Here is a 19,983-nt window from a genome sequence, read left to right as displayed (position 1 = left end):
CACTCCTATACACATACATACACACGGACACACATGCACACAGACGCGCACACAGACACCCACCACACCCTTACAGGCACACACACTCCCACACTCACACATGCAGCCCCTCACAGACTTAAGACACTCTACACTCACTACACACACACATACACTTTCTCACACTCACAACCCCCAACCCAGACAGTCTCACACACACACACAGACAAAGACCCACATGCACACATATATTTTGTGGGGTGAATTTGTACTTTCAGGGTTACATTGTACTTTGCTCAAAAACTGCATGCATTCATGTAGAACTCTGAGCTCAAAAACTGCATGAATTTATGTAAAACTCCATTATCTCACTTTTTAAATTAGAATCAATCTAAACATCATGGCATAGACAGAGAACACAGGAGGCCAACACCTTCGACATATTGTCTAGCTATCACCATTGTTAACAGCTAACCCGAGAATGCAACTTTTTTAAAAAAAGGTTTTGTGATTTACACATGAAAGAAGTGAAACTATCACTATATTCTAACAGATGAAAGGCTTAACAGACAATCAATTTTTCAATGTATAATTTTAGTTACATCACACTGTAAATTTTTGCAATAAATTCTGTGTTACGATCGAGCCCTCCACAATTACCTGGTGAAGGAGCGTTGCTCCGAAAGCTAGCGTGCTTCCAATTAAACCTGTTGGACTATAACCTGGTGTCATGTGATTTTTAACTTTGTACACCCCAGTCCAACACCAGCATCTCCAAATCATAATTCCAGATATTAATTGAATTCAAATCCACCATCTGCTGTGGCAGGATTCAAACCCGGATCCCCAGAATGTTATCTGGATCTCTGGATTAACAGTTCAGTGATAATACCACGAGACCATCACACCATTAATACCTGCCACAAGCCCAGTGTGGCAGAAATGCCCTTTAGGACCCAGCAAGCTCAGTCTGTAAAGGTGAGAAATTCGTGGCGATGGGTATTGAAGTCCCCATCCAGATTATGTTCTTTACCCTTCCCAACCTCAATGCTTTTCAAATTTTTCAAATAAACAATTTAGAACATAGAACATAGAACATTACAGCACAGGACAGGCCCTTCAGCCCTTGATGTTGCGCCGACCTGTCACACCAATCTGAAGCCCATCTAACATATTCCATGTACATCCATATGCTTGTCCAATGACGACTTAAATGTACTTAAAGTTGGCGAATCTACTACCGTTGCAGGCAAAGCATTCCATACCCTTACTACTCTCTGAGTAAAGAAACTACCTCTGACATCTGTCCTATATCTGTCACCCACCAATTTAAAGCTATGCCCCTCGTGCTCACCGTCACCATACTTGGAAAAAGGCTTTCCCTGTCCACCCTATCTAACCCTCTGATTATCTTATATATCTCTATTAAGTCACGTCTCAACCTTCTTCTCTCTAACGAAAACAGCCTCAAGTCTTTCCTCGTAAGACCCTCCCTCCATACCAGGCAACATTCTAGTAAATCTCCTCTGCACCCTTTCCAAAGCTTCCACATCCTTCTTACAATGCGATGACCAGAACTGTACACAATACTCCAAGTGCAGCCGCACCAGAGTTTTGTACAGCTGTAGCATAACCTCATGGTTCTGGAACTCGATCCCTCTATTAATAAATGTTAAAACACAGTATGCCTTCTTAACAGCCCTGTCAACCTGGGTGGCAACTTTCAAGGATCTGTGTACCTGAACACCGAGATCTCTCTGCTCATCTACACTAGCAAGAATCTTACCATTAGCCCAGTACTTTGCATTCCGCTTACTCTGACCAAAGTGAATCACCTCACACTTATCTGCATTAAACTCCATTTGCCACCTCTCAGCCCAGTCCTGCAGCTTATCTATGTCTTTCTGTAACCTACAACATCCTTCATCACTATCCACAACTCCACCGACCTTAGTGTTGTCTGCAAATTTACTAACCCACCCTTCTACGCCCTCATCCAGGTCATTTATAAAAATGACGAACAGCAGTGGACCCAATACCGACTCTTGCAGCACACCACTGGTAACTAGTCTCCAGGATAAACATTTCCCATCAACCACCACCCTCTGTCTTCTTTCAGCAAGCTAATTACTGATCCAAACTGCTATATCTCCCACAATCCCATTCCTCCGCATTTTGTACAATAGCCTACTATGGGGAACCTTATCGAATGCCTTGCTGAAATCCATATACACCACATCAACTGGTTTACTCTCATCTACCTGTTAGGTCACCTTCTCAAAGAACTCAATAAGGTTTGTGAAGCACGGCTACCCTTCACAAAACTATGCTGACTATCCCTAATCAAATTATTCTTTTCTAGATGATTATAAATCCTATCTCTTAAAAATTTTTCCAACACTTTACCAACAACTAAAGTAAGGCTCACTGATCTATAATTACCTGGGTTGTCTCTACTCCCCTTCTTGAACAGGGAAATCACATTTGCTATCCCCCAGTCTTCTGGCACTATTGCTGCAGACAATGATGATTTAAAGATCAATGCCAAAGGCTTGGCAATTTCCTCCCTGGCTTCCCAGAGGATCCTAGGATAAATCCCATCCGGCCCAGGTCACTTATCTATTCTCACACTCTGCAGGATTTCTAATACCTCTTCCTTGTGAACCTCAATCACACCTAGGCTAGTAGCTTGTATCTCAGTATTCTCGACAACATTGTCATTTTCTAGAGTGAATACTGACGAAAAATATTCATTAAGTGCTTCCCCTATCTCCTCTGACTTCATACACAACTTCCTTGATTGGTCCTAATCTTACTCTCATCATTCTTTTATTCCTTAAATACTTATAGAAAGCCTTATGGTTTACCCTGATCCTATCCGCCAACAACTTCTCATGTCTCCTCCTGGCTCTTCTGAGCTCTCCCTTTAGGTGTTTCCTGGCTACCTTGTAACCCTCAAGTGCCCTAACTGAGCCTTCACATCTCATCCTAACATAAGCCTTCTTCTTCTTCTTGACCAGAGATTCCACTTCCTTCGTAAACCACAGCTCCTGCGCTCTCCAGCTTCCTCCCTGCCTGACAGGTACATACTTATCTCGGACACCCAGGAGCTTTTCCTTGAATAAGTTCCACATTTCTAATGTGCCCATCCCCTGCAGTTTCCTTTCCCATCCTATGCTTCCTAAATCTTGCCTAATTGCATCGTAGTTGCCTTTCCCCCAGTTGTAACTCTTGCCCAGTGCTATAGTCCTATCCCTTTCTATCACTAAAGTAAACATAACAGAATTGTGATCGCTATCACCAAAGTGCTCACCTACTTCCACGTCTAACACCTGGCCGGGCTTATAACCCAGTACCAAATCTAATGTGACTTTGTCCCTTGTTGGCCTGTCTACATACTGTGTCAGGAAGCCCTCCTGCACACACTGGACAAAAATTGACCCATCTATAGTACTCATACTAAAGTGTTCCCAGTCAATATTTTGAAAGTTGAAGTCCCCCATGACAACTATCCTGTCTGTCTGTCTCCTTTCGAGAATCATCTTTGCTATCCTTTTCTCTACATCTCTGGAACTATTTGCAGGTCTATAGAAAACTCCCAACAGGGTGACCTCTCCTTTCCTGGTTCTAACCTCAGCCCATACTACCTCAGTTGACGAGTCTCCAAACATCCTTCTGCAACTGTAATACTGTCCTTGACCAACAATGCCACACCCCCACTCTTTTACCATCTTCTCTGTTCTTACTGAAACCAAGTAATTTGCAAGTCTTTATGGCTCCCTTTTTTTTGGTGACATTTCTCCTTTTCTTCAGTGTTCTGCTGCTTTGACCTTGATAGACTCTGTTACCAAAATGAGTTGTGCTCCATCTTCTGTAACTGTCTTGCAACTACACTTTGATCTCTCCCACATGCTTCAGTATTTTTGTCTGTCTTTCTTTGAAAGCACGGAGACTTATGTAACTTAGTTGATGAACTGTATAGTTCTCTTGATGATTTTCTTTTGTGATACTATTATTGCTGACAGATTCAATAGATAATTACTCGCCACATAATTTAATCCTCTGTATATGCTGTCATGGAACATTATGCAGTTATATCAGAATCAACCTGTCATGTTGAGTTACATTTAGAGTAACTTACTTCCAGAATATTGGGAATCCCAAGACTACTTAGTAATTTTACCAAGTATGTGTATAAATATACATTTATATTAATTTGGGATAACATTGTAAATCTTTATAATTGATGCAAAACCAAACTAAGTTAGAGTATGAATTGAAGATCGGACAAATGTTTGACAGACATTTGTAACTTCTACTACACAATGAAGTTACTTGCCAAAAATTCTATCTTTTACATAGACAGAGGAACCGCGATTATCCGAATTTCAGATTATCTGAAGGAGGTCTCGAGGTCCCGATAGAAACATTACATCAAAGAGGTGTTTCCAACACTGACCACATCTTTTGTTTACAGTGATTAAAAATGAACTCGGCTTCCTGAAATGCTGCCAAGAACAGTCCTGGATATCGATGGGAGCCCAGACAACATCTCCAAATGACTGACCGCCCGCCCTCTCTCTCTCTCTCTCCCCACACTTGCCCTAGAGTTCTACACAAGGGTGTACCCCAAAACCTCCCCCCCTTCCCCAGATAATCTCTCCAACATTGGTCCTGTACAGGGCAAAGGTGGAACTTGTCAAAAGGTTGCAGTAAAAAGTTGTGGGTGTGGCTGCGTGTGTGTGTGTTTGTGTGTATGTACTATTTTGAGACTCCCCCCAAAGGCAGCAGCAGTCTAGCTGCCCCGATGGTGGGGAGGCGTTTTGTGGGGGCAGGGCGGACTTGGGGCTGATGAGGGGGCATGGGGTCAGGGCAGACGGAGAGCAAGGCAGCTGGGCGGACAGGGGATTGGGGCGGGACTGGGGGGCGCGGATGGATAGGCAGGGGATTGGTTGGGTCAGACGGGGGAGCGGGGGCACTTGTGTGGTGTGCTGCTGCCTCGTTTCCTGAACAGGGAGAGGACTTAAAAAGTGCTCACTGTGTCAATCCCATTGAACTGCTGGGGGTAGGGGGGTATGGGAGGCTTCAGCAATGCTGCAAACTCCTTACACACAAGTGAGTCTGCTCAGAAACAAACCCTGAGACAGAGAGAGGGAACAAGGCAGGCACAGTGAGGAACAAAGAAACTTCAGAGTTCCAGAATAAAGGCATTGAATCAGTTACCTGAATAAACAATTATCCGAATGAAATACTGCCCACCCATCTCATTCGGATAATCAAGGTTCCTCTGTATTTATGTACTTGCTACTATCGCAATGCTAAGATGTTTCTCAAGACTGTACTTTTGCCTTAGAAAAAGCAATTAAAATTAAATAGTATGCCTCTTTGCAATTGTTAACAAGTGGCTGCCACAGAAGTTGAGTGATGACATTTTTAGAAGAAAGGGTCACTGGATGCTTTCTCTGCACAGATGCTGCCAGACCTGCTGAGTTTTTCCAGCAATTTCCGATTTGTAACTTTTCAAAGTCACATTATTTTCATAGATGCTATCATTGTGCTCAAAGCCAATGAACAAAGATTAGCATGAAACATCTGGTTCCCTGGACAATTAGCTAATGGGCAATTGCCACATGCCTATGACACATGAATTCATATAAACAAAGACAGAAATTCCTAGAGAAACTCAACAGGTAAGGCACCATCTGTGGAGAGAAAGCAGACTTAACATTTTTGGTGCAGTGACCGTCTTCAGAATATTAATTCATGTTCTATCATTTGTAACAAAGTTATGCTGCTCTTGGCTTTTTTTTCAGAGAGATCGTAAAAACAGTGATTCTGAAAAGTCTAGGATTGAAGGGTTTTAGGGCCAGTTTGATTATAGATAATAGATAGTGCCTCAGACAAAAGGCTTTCTAGTTTTAAAAAAAAATGAAAAATGAAAGGTGAGTGGCCAGTTCTCCCGGCTCAACTTTTCTCTGGTTTTGTTTGATCTGGTCTGGTCTTTAGCAGTCTGACTGTTCACTGAAAGTTGTCAGTCAGTCAGTCAGTCAGTCAGTCAGTCAGTCAGTCAGTCAGTCAGTCAGTCAGTCAGTCAGTTTGAGGCTGCTGATCCAAGAAACAGCTACATGGAAGAGGGTGTTCCATGCTGCCATCTTTCTCTCTCCCATAGGACCCTGTGTTTGATTTTACCTTTTTTTGTCAAGGTGTGTTTATGGGGATTGTTGCAGGAATTTGGAACAGCATCATTAAGTTGGGATAACCTGTTGGGTTTTCAGATAGTTTAAGTTATTTTATATCCAGTTATCTTTTGTTTGTGTTTCATTCAGTAATCTTGCACATGAATTCTGTTTGGTTTAAAACTAAGTGGTTGGGCTAGCCCAATCATCCCTGGAATATCCACTTGCACCTGCATAAAACAACAAACAGAGTTAGGGTCTGGGCTACTTTCTTGAAATGTTTTGAGGGGGTCTGGCTTGGTTCATAATACATTCCTTCCTGAGTTGAGATTTATCCAGGGTCTGATGAAAAATGGAGTAATTAAGTTGATTGTGTCCATACTGCCATCATAAAGGATTACTCAATAAACAAGGCTAACAGAATGGTTATGCGAATTGATAATGGGATTTAAAAAAAAACATTATGAGATATAACTTTTGAAATAAGGTCACTATTGTCTCAAAAGGAGTTGGATTTAATGGGGCTGGATATAGGGGATACTATGTCCCTGGTGCTCCCACTTTAGCCGAAGGTTGAGGGGAAACATGCTTCTGTTCCCAGTGGTTCTCATCATGTAACATCTCCCAGTAGGCTCTGAAAGAAGTTTTCCTTTTATGACATGTCCAATGTTATAGCTAATGTTTCTAGGCTTCTCATACAGCATGTAAAATATTTGTAGCAGTGGGATGAGGCACTTAATTAATCATTAATTGCTCAGTTAAGATCTTCAATTGGCTCAAGGGTGGGCAGGTTCTTATGGCTGCCCAATCCAATGTAGAATTATAGAGGCGGCAGGGCTGGGCAGGTAGGCAGACGAACAACAACTGGTGGAGTTTAGGTGCTCTTCCCAGCAAATTCACCAGCAAGGAGTATATTACCCACTCCAATGATACTGGAAAGTGACAAAGGTAAATTATTACAATTCTCCAAAGATTTGCACAAGGAAGAAACATCCAAACTTTTTCAAATTTAATTATGTTAAGAAATCACACAGGCTGTTCCATTGCTATACGCTGGAAAGCGAATACCTGGATAGAATCCATGGTTCTCGACTACATCCCATAGCAAACAGTAATACTTCATCATCTTGTGATGAATTCTGGTAAAGTGACCATGCAAAGTTCCATTCTTTTTCACTGCCAGCTTTAATGGCCTCGCAGTAAATATGGCGTCTAGCGTAACTTGGAATTCTGAAAGAGAACAATATGAAATATTTTCTTTTTTTTCAGTTGTTCATTTTCAAATTCTATAAAATTAACTTGTTATTTTGTGGTAGCATTCTGATGATTACACCTAGATTTCTAACATGAATCCCCTGACAGGTAAGGCTTCCTTGTAAAAATGCAATTTTTTGTTTTCTCAAATTCATAGAACTTGCTTAAAGTTCAGCCAGTACTCCTTTTAGCATTAACTTCAGTAGATTTAAGTGTTATGGATAATACAGGTCGTTCTCTGCTCTTTGCAGCAGAGAACAGCGAGTGCTGGGTGGAAGTGGAGTCGGAGCACAAAGCCAGTCAGGAAGGTAAGTGATTGTTATTTGAGTGGGTGTGTTCTAGACCCCGGGTCCTACAAAGTAGGGCCTCCCTCCCACCCTCCTCCTCTAACCTAAATTAAAAGTCCACAGACTTGCCCCAAAAAGAGGGTCCAAGGAAGTTCCTGTTGAGTGAAGAGTGAGGCTTTAGCTCAGGAGTCTTTGACAAGGAGGTTAAGTGAAGTGATTATGCCACAATTGAAGAGGGTGAAGACATGACTGCCCAGCTGGTTCAGTGTGCTACGTGCTTGATGTGGGAGGTCAATGACTCTGGTGTGTCTGGCTCATATAAGTGTGGAAAGCGTGTGCACGTTCAGCTACTGACAGAGCACATTGCAGCACTGATGAAAGAACTCGAGGACCTTAGGCTCATCCGAGAGAACGAGATCTTTCTGGACAAGACCTTCAGCGAGGTTATTACACTGACCATACCAGAAGAGAGCAGAAGAGAGCAAACAATGAGGAAGGCAGAGAGGAGACAGGTACAAGAGACCTGGGTGGAAGTACCTGTCAGGAACAAGTTGAATCTTTTGGAAACAGTAGAGACAGATGGCACTGCCAGTCCGCGAGGCGGCCAAGTCTGTCAATCAAAAGTTGGTGTGGAGGCAGAGCGGAAGAGTTGGACATCGCACAGAGCTGTGGTAATAGGGGACTCCATCGTGAGAGGAACTGACCGGGGTTTTTGTGGCAGCAGGCGGGACTTAAGGATGGTGTATTGCCTTCCTGGTGCCAGGGTTAAAGACATCACAGACAGAGTGCAGGAAATCCTCAAAGACGAAGGTAAAGAGCCAGAGGTGGTGGTACATGTCGGCACAAATGATGTCGGGAAGAAGAGGAGGAACATACTACAGCGGTACTTCGGAGAACTAGGAAGAAGGCTGAAAAGCAGGACGTCCAGGGTGGTTATCTCCAGTTTGCTTCCAGTTCCTCGGGCAGGTGAGGCCAGAAACAGGGAGATAATGGACTTGAACGTGTGGCTGGGAAACTAGTGCAGGAAGCAAGGGTTTAAATTCTTGGATCACTGGGGTATATTTTGTGGTAAGCATAAATTATACAAGAGAGATGGTTCGCACCTTAATAGGTTGGGGACCAGCATTCCGGCAGGCAGGTTTGCTACTGTATCACAGCTACGTTTAAACTAAGTAGTGGGGGGGCGGAGGGGACAAACTGGATCTTTAAGAAGGAAATTGAAGGGAAAGTTAGAACAAGGGAAATCAAGAAAGACAACTGTATCAATGAAGCAGAAAACTCAAAAAGGGATCATGCTGTAAGGTTGAGTGAAATAGGAGTTGATTGGCTACAGTTGTTATGGGGGATTTTAACATGCAGGTAGACTGGGAGAATCTGGATGGTATTGGACCTCAAGAAAGAGACTTTGTGGAGTGCTTCCGAGATGGATTCTTAGAACAGCTGGTGCTGGAGCCGACCAGGGAGAAGGCCATTCTGGATCTGGTATTGTGCAACGAACCAGAATTGATCAGGGACCTCGAAGTGAAGGAGCCATTGGGAAGTAGTGACCATAATACAATAAGCTTCAATCTGCAATTTGACAGGGAGAGGGTACAATCGGAAGTGACAATATTTCAGTTGAATAAAGGGAACTATGGAGCTATGAGGGAGGAGCTGGCCAAAGTTCAATGGTGCAATACCTTAGCAGGGATGACAGTGGAAGAACAATGGCACATTTTTCTGTGTATGATGCAGAAGTTGCAGGATCAGTTCATTCCAAAAAGGAAGAAAGATCCTAGGAGGAGGCATGGATGGCTGTGGCTGATGAGGGAAGTTAAGAAACATATAAAGTTAAAAGAGAAAAAGTATAATATAGCAAAGATAAGTGGGAAAATGGAGGACTGGGAGGCATTTAAAGAACAACAGAGGATTACGAAGAAGGAAATATGCAGAGAAAAAATGAGGTACGAAGGTAAACTTGCCAATAATATAAAGGAGGATAGTAAAAGTCTTTTTTACGTATGTGAAAGGCAAAAAAATGGTTAAGACTAAAATTGGACCCTTGAAGACAGAAACAGGCGAATATATTATGGGGAACAAAGAAATGGCAGAAGAATTTAATTGGTACTTCAGATCTGTGTTCACTGGGGAAGACGCAAGCAATCTCCCTGAGGTAACAGTGGCTGAAGGACCTGAACTGAAGGGAATTTATATTTGCCAGGAATTGGTGTTGGAGAGACTGTTAGGTCTGAAGATTGATAAGTCCCCAGGGCCTGATGGTCTACATCCCAGGGTATTGAAGGAGGTGGCTCGAGAAATCATGGATACGTTGGTGATTATTTTCCAGAGTTCGATAGATTCGGGATCAGTTCCTGCGGATTGGAGGGTGGCTAATGTTGTACCACTTTTTAAGAAAGGTGGGAGAGAGAAAACAGGAAATTATAGTCTGACCTCAGTGGTGGGAAAGATGGTGGAGTCTATTATAAAGGATGAAATTACGACACATCTGGATAGTAGTAACAGGATAGGTCAGAGTCAGCATGGATTTATGACGGGGAAATCATGCTTGACTAATCTTCTGGAATTTTTTGAGGATGTAACTCTGAAGATGGACGAGGGAGATCCAGCAGATGTAGTGTACCTGGACTTTCAGAAAGCTTTTGATAAAGTCCCACATAGGAGGTTAGTGAGCAATATTAGGGCATGTGGTATTGGGGGCAAAGTACTAACTTGGATTGAAAGTTGGTTGGCTGACAGGAAACAAAGAGAATGATAAACGGTTCCATTTTGGAATGGCAGACAGTGACCAGTGGGGTACTGCAGGGATCAGTGCTGGGATCGCAGCTTTTTACAATATATATTAATGATATAGAAGATGGTATTAGTAATAACATTAGCAAAGGTGGCAGGGTGAAATGTGAGGAGGATGTCAGGAGATTACAAGGTGACCTGGACAGGTTAGATGAATGGTCAGATGCATGGCAGATGCAGTTTAATGTAGATAAATGTATGATTATCCACTTTGGTGGCAAGAACAGGAAGGCAGATTACTACCTAAATGGAATCAATTTAGGTAAAGGGGCATTACAAAGAGATCTGGGTGTTCTTGTATACTAGTCAATGAAAGTAAATATGCAGGTACAGCAGGTAGTGAAGAAGGCTAATGGCATGCTGGCCTTCATAACAACAGGAATTGAGTATAAAAGCAAAGAGGTTCTTCTACAGCTATACAGGGCCCTGGTGAGACCACACCTGGAGTACTGTGTGCAGTTCTGGTCTCCAAATTTGAGGAAAGACATTCTGGCTATTGAGGGAGTGCAGCGTAGGTTCACGAGGTCAATTCCTGGAATGGCAGGACTTACCTTACGCTGAAAGACTGGAGCGACTGGGTTTGTGTACCCTTGAGTTTAGAAGACTGAGAGGGGATATGATTGAGACATATAAGATTATTAAAGGATTGGACACTCTGGAGGCAGGAAACATGTTTCCACTGATGAGTGAGTGCCGAACCAGAGGACACAGCTTAAAAATACGGGGTAGACCATTTAGGCCAGAGATGAGGAGAAACGTCTTCACCCAGAGAGTGGTGGCTGTGTGGAATGCTCTGCCCCAGAGGGCAGTAGAGGCCCAGTCTATGGATTCATTTAAGAAAGAGTTGGATAGAGCTCTCAAGGATAGTGGAATCGAGGGTTATGGAGGTAAGGCAGGAAGAGGATACTGATTAAGGATGATCAGCCATGATCATATTGAATGGTGGTGCAGGCTCGAAGGGCAGAATGGCCTACTCCTGCACCTATTGTCTATTGTCTATTGTTCCGCTATACTGCGTGTTTCGTCAGTGCAAATTGGCCATAATGCAATTGACGATTTGTGGACGTGGTTTGGATAACGCAAACTTTCTACTGAATGGGTATAGCAATCTTCGACAGCACAATTTTCTATAGCGGTTTTCCATAGTGGGAATTTCTGTAGCGTGAGGTTGCAGAGGAACACAACTATCACATTATAGTAAAATAACCTGTAGTGGGTTCAATGCAATGAAAATGAAGAAAATAATTCCAACAACTATGTTTTTAAAACACTCAGATTTTTGTTTACAATTATTCTTATATTTTAGGTCATGAATTATTCTTTTACTTAGATAAAGTGTGAAACTGGACATGCAAAAATATTTTTGTTGAAAATACTTCCATTCACAGTAAGCTCCAATACAGTTCAAAATCAAGTATTCCCATGTTATATTAAATGTAGATCAGTAGCCCCACTTCTCTGCAGCAAATGTAACTCCTTCATAACTTTAAAAGAACATTTTCTGGCCTTTTCATTTCAATCATCATTTACTTAATAATACAAAATGTGAACCTGTCTGAAGAGAGAAACAAATTGTTGAAGGTTTTTGTCTCGCATTCTTCAGGATAATTTCAAGAATGTAAATTCCAAACATTTGTAATGATTTATCCCACAGAAGAAAGAGGTGCAGATTGGTTACCAAATTGACTTTGATTGGCCAAGGCATAGCCATGTAGAAAGCAACAGGGAGCTAAAGGCTTCCCAACTTATAGGCAATTCAAAAAAGAGCAAAGCTTGAACATATTCCTTTTGTTTGCAGAGAACAGGTCCCTGTGTATATCATTTCTATGCAACATAAATAAGATGTAAATATGAGCTCAAATGTTTATCTGAAATTGGTTGTTTGTGTAACTATTAGTGCACTCTGTTGAACACTGTCTGTACTTCATCTGTGATGAAGAAAACGCTGTTTGATTTAATCAGCCAATTATTGGGAAGTATGTTACACAGAGGAAAAGGTGCTTGTTGGTTGGAAAATTGATTTAGTTGCTGAAGTGTTGAAATTGAGAAAGCAGCGATGACTGTAAGTTGGCCAAACTCCTAGGTATTGAAAAAGGTGAAAGGCTTAAATATATTCATTTTTTCACAGAAACCAGTTTCCTTTGATTTTTTTTAAATTAATGCATTGTTTTGAACTGATGATGTATCTAGTTAGTGGAAAATATGAGTTGTGCAGCAACAGCATAATAACAGAGGGAAATGGCTGTGCTGAACTTTTCATTCATAATTTTTGAGATGCTTGGTTCTTTCAGAATAATGTGAGATAGATCAGGCACATTTTAAACCTAAATGAGATAGCCTGTGGTCCATTTCAATTGTGCATGATATTGACTGGTGACAGTGGGTTTGCTTTTAGCATAGAGAAACCATTTGTAGATTTCTCAATTACCCCAGATCAAGGAAAGGGAATCTATCGGATTGCTTCATCGTTGAATCGAATTAGAGAATGATATAGACCATATTAAAATCTGCCAGCCAATATACCTCTATGCTCTGTAAGATTGACCATAGCAACAATCTTGTAAATAAGGGCTTAGCTATTCATTCAGCTTACATGTTTGATACAGAAATTAAGTGCTTTAAAGCTATCCTGTTGTTAAGTGGCTGTCCTAATCAGATCATTATGCACCACCTTTGGACCACAGGGCATCACTTCTGGATCTGAAAAGTGTCCAATCTACCTTAAATTATCTAGGAAAGGCAAAGTATCTCAAAAATTGGAATGTCAAGTTCAGCAACACATTTCACACTGTCCATGCTGTGGCTACGTGAGTGGCATGTTTTTAGGAGCAGAATGCTGCCATCAGTTCAAACAGAAGTTCTGCCAACTGCACGACATCGTGGATGAATTTCAGTGCCAGTGTGTAGGCAGATATGTGATTGAATCTAACAGCATATTCCTTTGCTTATTCACCATTGGCAATGTACAGATAATACTGCTTTGCTTGCAAAAACCCAAACATGCCAACTGTTGGACATAATTATACAATTGTGCAACATCTTCTGAAAATTCCTGAGTGCACTAAAATCTATATTACTATGCATTTAAGAATTAGTTGAGCTTGTAATGAGTTGAGCTCGTAATGTGGCTCATTTATGATCACTAAATGTAACAAACATTCATATAAAAGAAACTGATCTCAGCAAGCATAATGAATAATGTTTGAAAAAATAGTTTATGTCTCAAAGATATATTCCAGTAAGGATTCTAAACAAACAGTAAAATAAACTATGGTTTGTCAAGAAAATCAAGGATAATATCAGGGTCATACAGCATGGTAAACAGACCCTTCGGTCCAATCAGTCCATACCAACTATAATCCCAAACTAAATTAGTCCCACCTGCCTTCATTTATCCCTCCAAAATTTCTTATTCATGTACTGGTCTAAATGTCTTTTAAATATTGTAACTTCCTCCACATCCACCACTTCCTCTGGTAGTTCATTCCACACACAAACCACTCTCTGTGTAAAAACTTTGCCCCTCATCTTTTTAAAATATTTCTCCTTTCATCTTAAAAATATGCCACCTCGTCTTGAAATCCCCCACCCTAGGGAAAAGACACCTGCCATTCAACTTATATATACCCTTCATTATTTTATAAACCTGCATAAAGTCAACCCTCAACCTTCTACTCTCCAGTGAAAAAAATCCCAGCCTATCCAGCCTATCCTTATAACTCAAACCCTCCATTGCTGGGAAATTTCTTCTGAATCCTCTCCAGCTTAATAACATCCTTCTTATAACAGGGCAACTGTAACTGGGCACAGTACTCCAGAAAAGACCTCACCAATGTCCTGTACAACCTTAACATAATGTCCCAACTTTTATACTCAAAGTTCTGAGCAAAGAAGGCAAGCATGCTAAATGTCTACATAACCACACTTTCTATGGGTGATGCAAACTTCAAAGAATTGTGTGCTTGAACCCATAGGTCTCTCCATTCTCGAACACCACCCAAGGCCCTAGTTCTAATTGATTTGTCCTGCCTTTGTCTGTTTTACCAAAATGCAATACCTCACATTTAATCAAATGAAACTCAATCTGCCAGTCTTCAGCTCATTGGCCCAATTGATCAAGATCTCTTTGTAATCTTAGATAAATCTTCACTGTCCATTATACCACTAATTTGGGTGGTAACTTACTAAGTCTTGTAAAATCTTTGAATTACATGGGACCTTAAGAAACCTATAAGTCCTGTTGCTTTCTCCATGTCAACACCTTGGCCACTGAGTCAACTTGCCAACCAGTCTACTTCCTTTTCTCCTCTGAGATAAATTTATCTGATTGTTGAAAAGTGCAAGAACAAATGGTTTTAGCAACATGACTCACTTTTTAGCAATATTTCATTATCCTAAAGCTACATTGACAACGAATGCAGTGGAATGTTTGTTGCTGCACTTAAAGTCAATGGAGCTAATAGAGTCCCACATGGAAAGCCAAAATATTTTCCAGCCTTGGCCATGAATGAGGCCATACTGTATACTCTTAGGTCATTGTGGAGAGCATATCAAATATTTTTGATGAAGGGCTTTTGCCCGAAACACCAATTTTCTTCTCCTTAGATGCTGCCTGACCTGCCAGCTTTTCCAGCACCACACTCTTGACACTAATCTCCAGCATCTATAGTACTCACTTTCGCCTATATCAAATATACCACTTGAGCTTGTCCTACCTCTGAATTACTTTGAAGACTTACTGTCAATGACCCTGTGCCAATTCTACTGTTCTTCTGTAGAAGAACAGCAGCAGTAAAGGGAAAATTTTCTTCCATGTGTTCCCTTCCCCTTCTCCCTCATTTGTACTTTATCATATCTAATGGGTTAGGGTGACCAACATGGTGCTGAATTGGAAAGAAATTAAGCGCAGGCAGGAATATGGCAGTAAAACGTAACCTTCTGATTTTGGCCCTTTTTTGTTGCAATTTTAAAAATAATATTTTAATAACTTTTTTGTAATTTCATAAGACTTACGTATTGTTAGCTGGATTACTCATCAGTTGTGAATAAAGATCTGTTGCTCGATCCATCAAGTCCTTTAGATCAAGTAGATACAGTTTATTAAGAGTTTTGAGGAATATTGTTCTGGATGGCAAAGTAGGTGGAAGCAAGTCAGTAACATTTACGTATGGAGACATCATGTTAGAACAGAAAAAAATGGTTAGTCAATCTTACATTAACATGTACTTTTTAAAAAAAATTAATGAGTTGGTTGCAACATTTAAGATATATGACAAATTCTTATTTCAGGTTTCTACCCCTAGGTGCTGACTTGCTATTTCTGTAGCTTCACCCACCTCTGCTCTCAGCTCTGCTAATCTTTAGATGAAATTTGCACCTTTGTGACTTTATGATTAAGTTGACAAAATGGATCAGCCTCCCTATATGTATATGTATATACCACCACACTTTTCCTTCCATTGAAGTCAAAAGAAGGGAATAATCAACAGGGTGGTGTCTCTGTCATGTTGCACTCCATCTCCATGCTACACATTTTTGCATCACACTCTGCCCCAAACTCTTGCCTGGTTCCAATTATGCCAACTGCTTCCCATCCTCAAACCCCTTGGGACCTGAATATAGTATTTCATTTTGACTTTCTGTACATAATGCCATGAAAAAATTAGCGAGTGTTAAGTAATTGCTAAATAACAATGCTATGAGAAAGTTGCATTCTGACAACTAATAAATTAAACAAATACCATAATTTCCTAAACAAATTATTTTCAATACATGTAATATATAGTAAATCTGCAATATTATACTTCATCTTGCACTTATAGAATTTCTTAATTATTAAAGTACTTAATTGGTTGTAAAGTGCTTGATATGTTCTGAGACCATAAAGTTGCTAAATGACATAAAATTACACAGAAATTACAAAACAGAACAGATTTGTCAGCCTAGCTTAGCTCGCTTTTATGCGCTACACAAACCAACTAACTTTATTTGACTGTATCAATATGTCTTTCTATTCCTTTCTAGCTCATGTACTTATTTAGTCTCACTTTAAAGGCATCTATAATATTTGCCTCAGCTATTCAATTTGAAAGATAATTCAATCTTTTAATGGATGAAAAGGATTTTCCTGAATTTTCTTCTGGATTTTTAATTAATATTTTGTATGTATGACATATGATAGTGGCACTGCTGCACCATATTTTAATGTGTACAAAAACAACACTACTTTTTGTAGCCTTGCAAGTGAATACTGAAGTGCTGCTCCAAAACAGTCAAGGCATCTGGATCTAATTTTTACCAATAGATTGGTACACAAATGGTTCCACTCTATTGTCAATAGTGCTCGGTCAGAGACTATCTCTGTCAGCCACCTCCTCAAGAGGTACCCCCATTCCATCAGAAGCCAAGCATAGATCTGTAGTGTGTAGTGGAACTGCTGGGGGAGCTATGATTTCATCAGGATGAATGCTTTGCAGCAATGTCTTGGAAAGTGCTCACATATGGACAAGAACAGCTTTTTGCCCTCATAAACCACCTTCACCATCAGTGAACAGAAACATTTCCTGTTCACAAAGCTGTTGAGATGAGGTAGTGGCCTTATAGCAATCTGTATATAGTCAACCAATCCCTGAACTTGCAGGAAATTTGCATTGTGTGTCTGATTCCTGCCCCTTCATATCTCTGATACAGCACTTGCCAGCAAGTTCATTTGTTCCTTCATTTGAGCAAAGTGTGCATCTGTGTCACTCAGCAGATTGGAAAAGATGGCAGAAGTGTGTGAAAGACTTAGGAAGAAGCTGGCTGCATAACAACCTAGGGTGACAGTAACTTTAAGTGTGATGATCAGGACATGGGGATTGTTGTCTGTGCCTCCAGATCTTGCTGATTGAAGACTCTCAGCTGTTACCTGCACTGGATCTCAGTCATGTCAAAATAGAAAACACACAACACCATGTTATAGTCCAACAGGCTTATTTGGTAGCACTACTTTTCAGAGCGCTGCAGAATTATGTTTGTAGTTCCATCTATTTTGCTCAAAAAATACACAATCTGCAGGCAGTCAATAGACAATGAATACATGTAATATTTTTTAAACTCCACATTAGAAGTAGAACCAGTCTGACTCAAGATTGGGATACAGACAGACTCTAACCTCACACCTTTAATATAATGTCTGAGCTGAGGTGTCACCTTTTGTTATAAAGTCTTAAGTTATCCTGAGAAGGTGACTTAAAAGAAGTTCTGGGATTTACATATTAATAACTGCATTCTAAAAGATGAAAGACTTAGCAATCCAGGTTTGTTCAAAATATCACTGTTTGACATTTTTAGCTATAAATTCTGTGTCATACGATCTTATACTCCACAATCACCAGATGAAGGAGCCACAGTCCGAAAGCTGTTGGACTATAACCTGGTGGTGTGTGATTTCTAACTTTGTCCACCCCAGTCCATCACCAGCACCTCCATATCATGTCAAAATAGGACATTCTAATATGATAGACCCTTACCTCAAAAAATATTCCTTTTCCTCTTCCTCCTTCTTGCTGCGCTGTGTTAGCTGTGCCATGTATCCTGACTCTAGCTGCATGTTGCTCCCCCTGCTGTCTCTCCATGGCCCGTACGTGTGACTGTGACATATCCATTTTATCAAATTGATTTCTTCTTTTCTCACGCTTCCTCAGGAAACCTGGCAAACTCTCTTACCTTCCACCTGGCATTCCAACTGAGGGAATTGTCCTGAAGGGATGAATGGATATGCTCTTCAAGGCACAAGCCCCTGCCCTCCAATCCCTATTTCTGCCGATGGACTTCTTATGACATAACTTTCTGTTTTCTCTACCCTCAGCAACAAAAAAAGTACCTTTCTGAGATATTCTAGAAAACATATCACTTCAAAGGATTGTGTCACTTCAAAGGATTGTGTCACTTCAAAGGATTGTGTCACTTCAAAGGATTGTGTCACTTCCATTGTCTAAAAAATGCTTTTTTCAACTCAGCTGCTTTTTAAAATGAGCTGTCTGATTTGGAAAATGGTCAGGTATGAACCTTCTTCCTATGAACCTTCTTCCTATGAGGAAATAGTTTCTGCTGGAAATTGGAGAGGGATTTATGGACACAAGCTCCACTGACCATTCCACAGTGTCTGTGTCATCTCTACAACTCTGCAAAACTTCAGGCATAATCTGTGCACTATCTTTTTTAGGCCTGCTCTATCGAACATATTCTTAACTTTAATCATCTCTACCACTGAGAAGAACATTCAGATTAGCTTGAAAAGCAATCAATGTGGGCAGCACAGTGGCTCAGTGGTTAGCACTACTGTCATAGCACCAGGGAACTGTGTTCGATTCCAGGCTTGGGCAACTGTCTGTGTGGAGTTTGCACAGTCTCTCTGAGTCTGCGTGTGTTTCCTCTGGGTGCTCCAGTTTCCTCCCACAATCCAAAGATGTGCAGGTTAAGTGGATTATCCATGCTTAAATTGCACAGAGTGTCCTGGATATGTGGACTAGATGGGTGAGTTATTGGAAATGCAGGGTTACAGGGATATGGTAGGGGAGTGGGTCTGAGCGGGCTGCTGTTCAGACAGTCAGCTTCAATTTGATGAGCTGAATGGCCTGCATCCACATTGTAGTGATTCTGTGATAAGATAAATATGATTAATCCGAAATAATAATGTGTTTAACAACTAATGCTGGAAGTGTTTACAGGTTTTCTGATTTATTTGCCTTAAGATAAATCTTATGGTTGGCGGCTTTGGGGAAAACTCAAAGAAATCCGACTCTCTGCCATAAGAATACAAAAACATAGGATCAGGAGTAGGTCATTCAGGCCATCAAACCTGCCCCACCATTTTAGAGATGGGACTGAGCGTAATCCTAACCCTTACGAGCTGTACAAAGATCTCCATATTTATGCTCTATGTAATTACATTCCAATTATGTGACTGAACTGGTTTATTTAATTGACGAATCACTACATGGATTTTATCTCCTAATGATGCAATGCAGAATTAGGCCATTCAGTCCATCATACTTGAACAGGTTAAAAGATGATGAGCAATGAGCTCATCATTATCACAGTGGCACTTCCCAAAGGCAGGTCCTTCCCTGTAATCTGCTCCCTGACAATCTATCCAGTGCTAATCTTTCAATTTTCTGATAACTTTTTGCAATTTGCAAGCTATTCAGCACTGATACTCTCTTTCTTATTCTACCTCCTTTCCTTGAAGTTTTAAGATCTACCTTGACTAGTCTCTTTGCCTTTTCCTAATTACTTTCAGCAAACCCTTGAGCATTGACTCTCATTAGCACTTTATCATATTTTACTTTTGCTGGCCATCCAATCCTTTCCATTCTCCTCCAATGCCACATTTCAAAACTATTTTACAAGTTGGTCTCCTCTTTTCATAAGGTTTCACATCCATGCAAAACAACAGTGCAAATCAAACTCTTTAGAAGTCACTTTTGAGTTGTTTGTTCAGCTTAGGGTTAGCA

The 19,983-nt window shown here is 40.8% G+C and overlaps 1 protein-coding gene across 1 annotated transcript in view; it reads right to left on the bottom strand.

The window, feature by feature from the left end:
• Window positions 1–19,983, bottom strand: part of LOC140485702 (aminopeptidase Q-like) — a 149,230-nt gene that overhangs the window by 11,481 nt on the left and 117,766 nt on the right. The window contains exons 16-17 of the mRNA XM_072584132.1: window positions 15,500–15,610; window positions 7,224–7,385 (exon numbers count right to left, since the gene is read on the bottom strand). Of these exons, the coding sequence (XP_072440233.1) occupies window positions 7,224–7,385; window positions 15,500–15,610 (273 nt within the window). The remainder of the gene's footprint in view (window positions 1–7,223; window positions 7,386–15,499; window positions 15,611–19,983) is intronic.

The sequence above is a fragment of the Chiloscyllium punctatum genome, chromosome 2 (assembly GCF_047496795.1).
Source record: "Chiloscyllium punctatum isolate Juve2018m chromosome 2, sChiPun1.3, whole genome shotgun sequence".
Lineage (NCBI taxonomy): Eukaryota > Metazoa > Chordata > Chondrichthyes > Orectolobiformes > Hemiscylliidae > Chiloscyllium > Chiloscyllium punctatum.
Note: the sequence above shows the minus strand (reverse complement) of the source record. Positions and strands in the feature narration are given on the sequence as shown.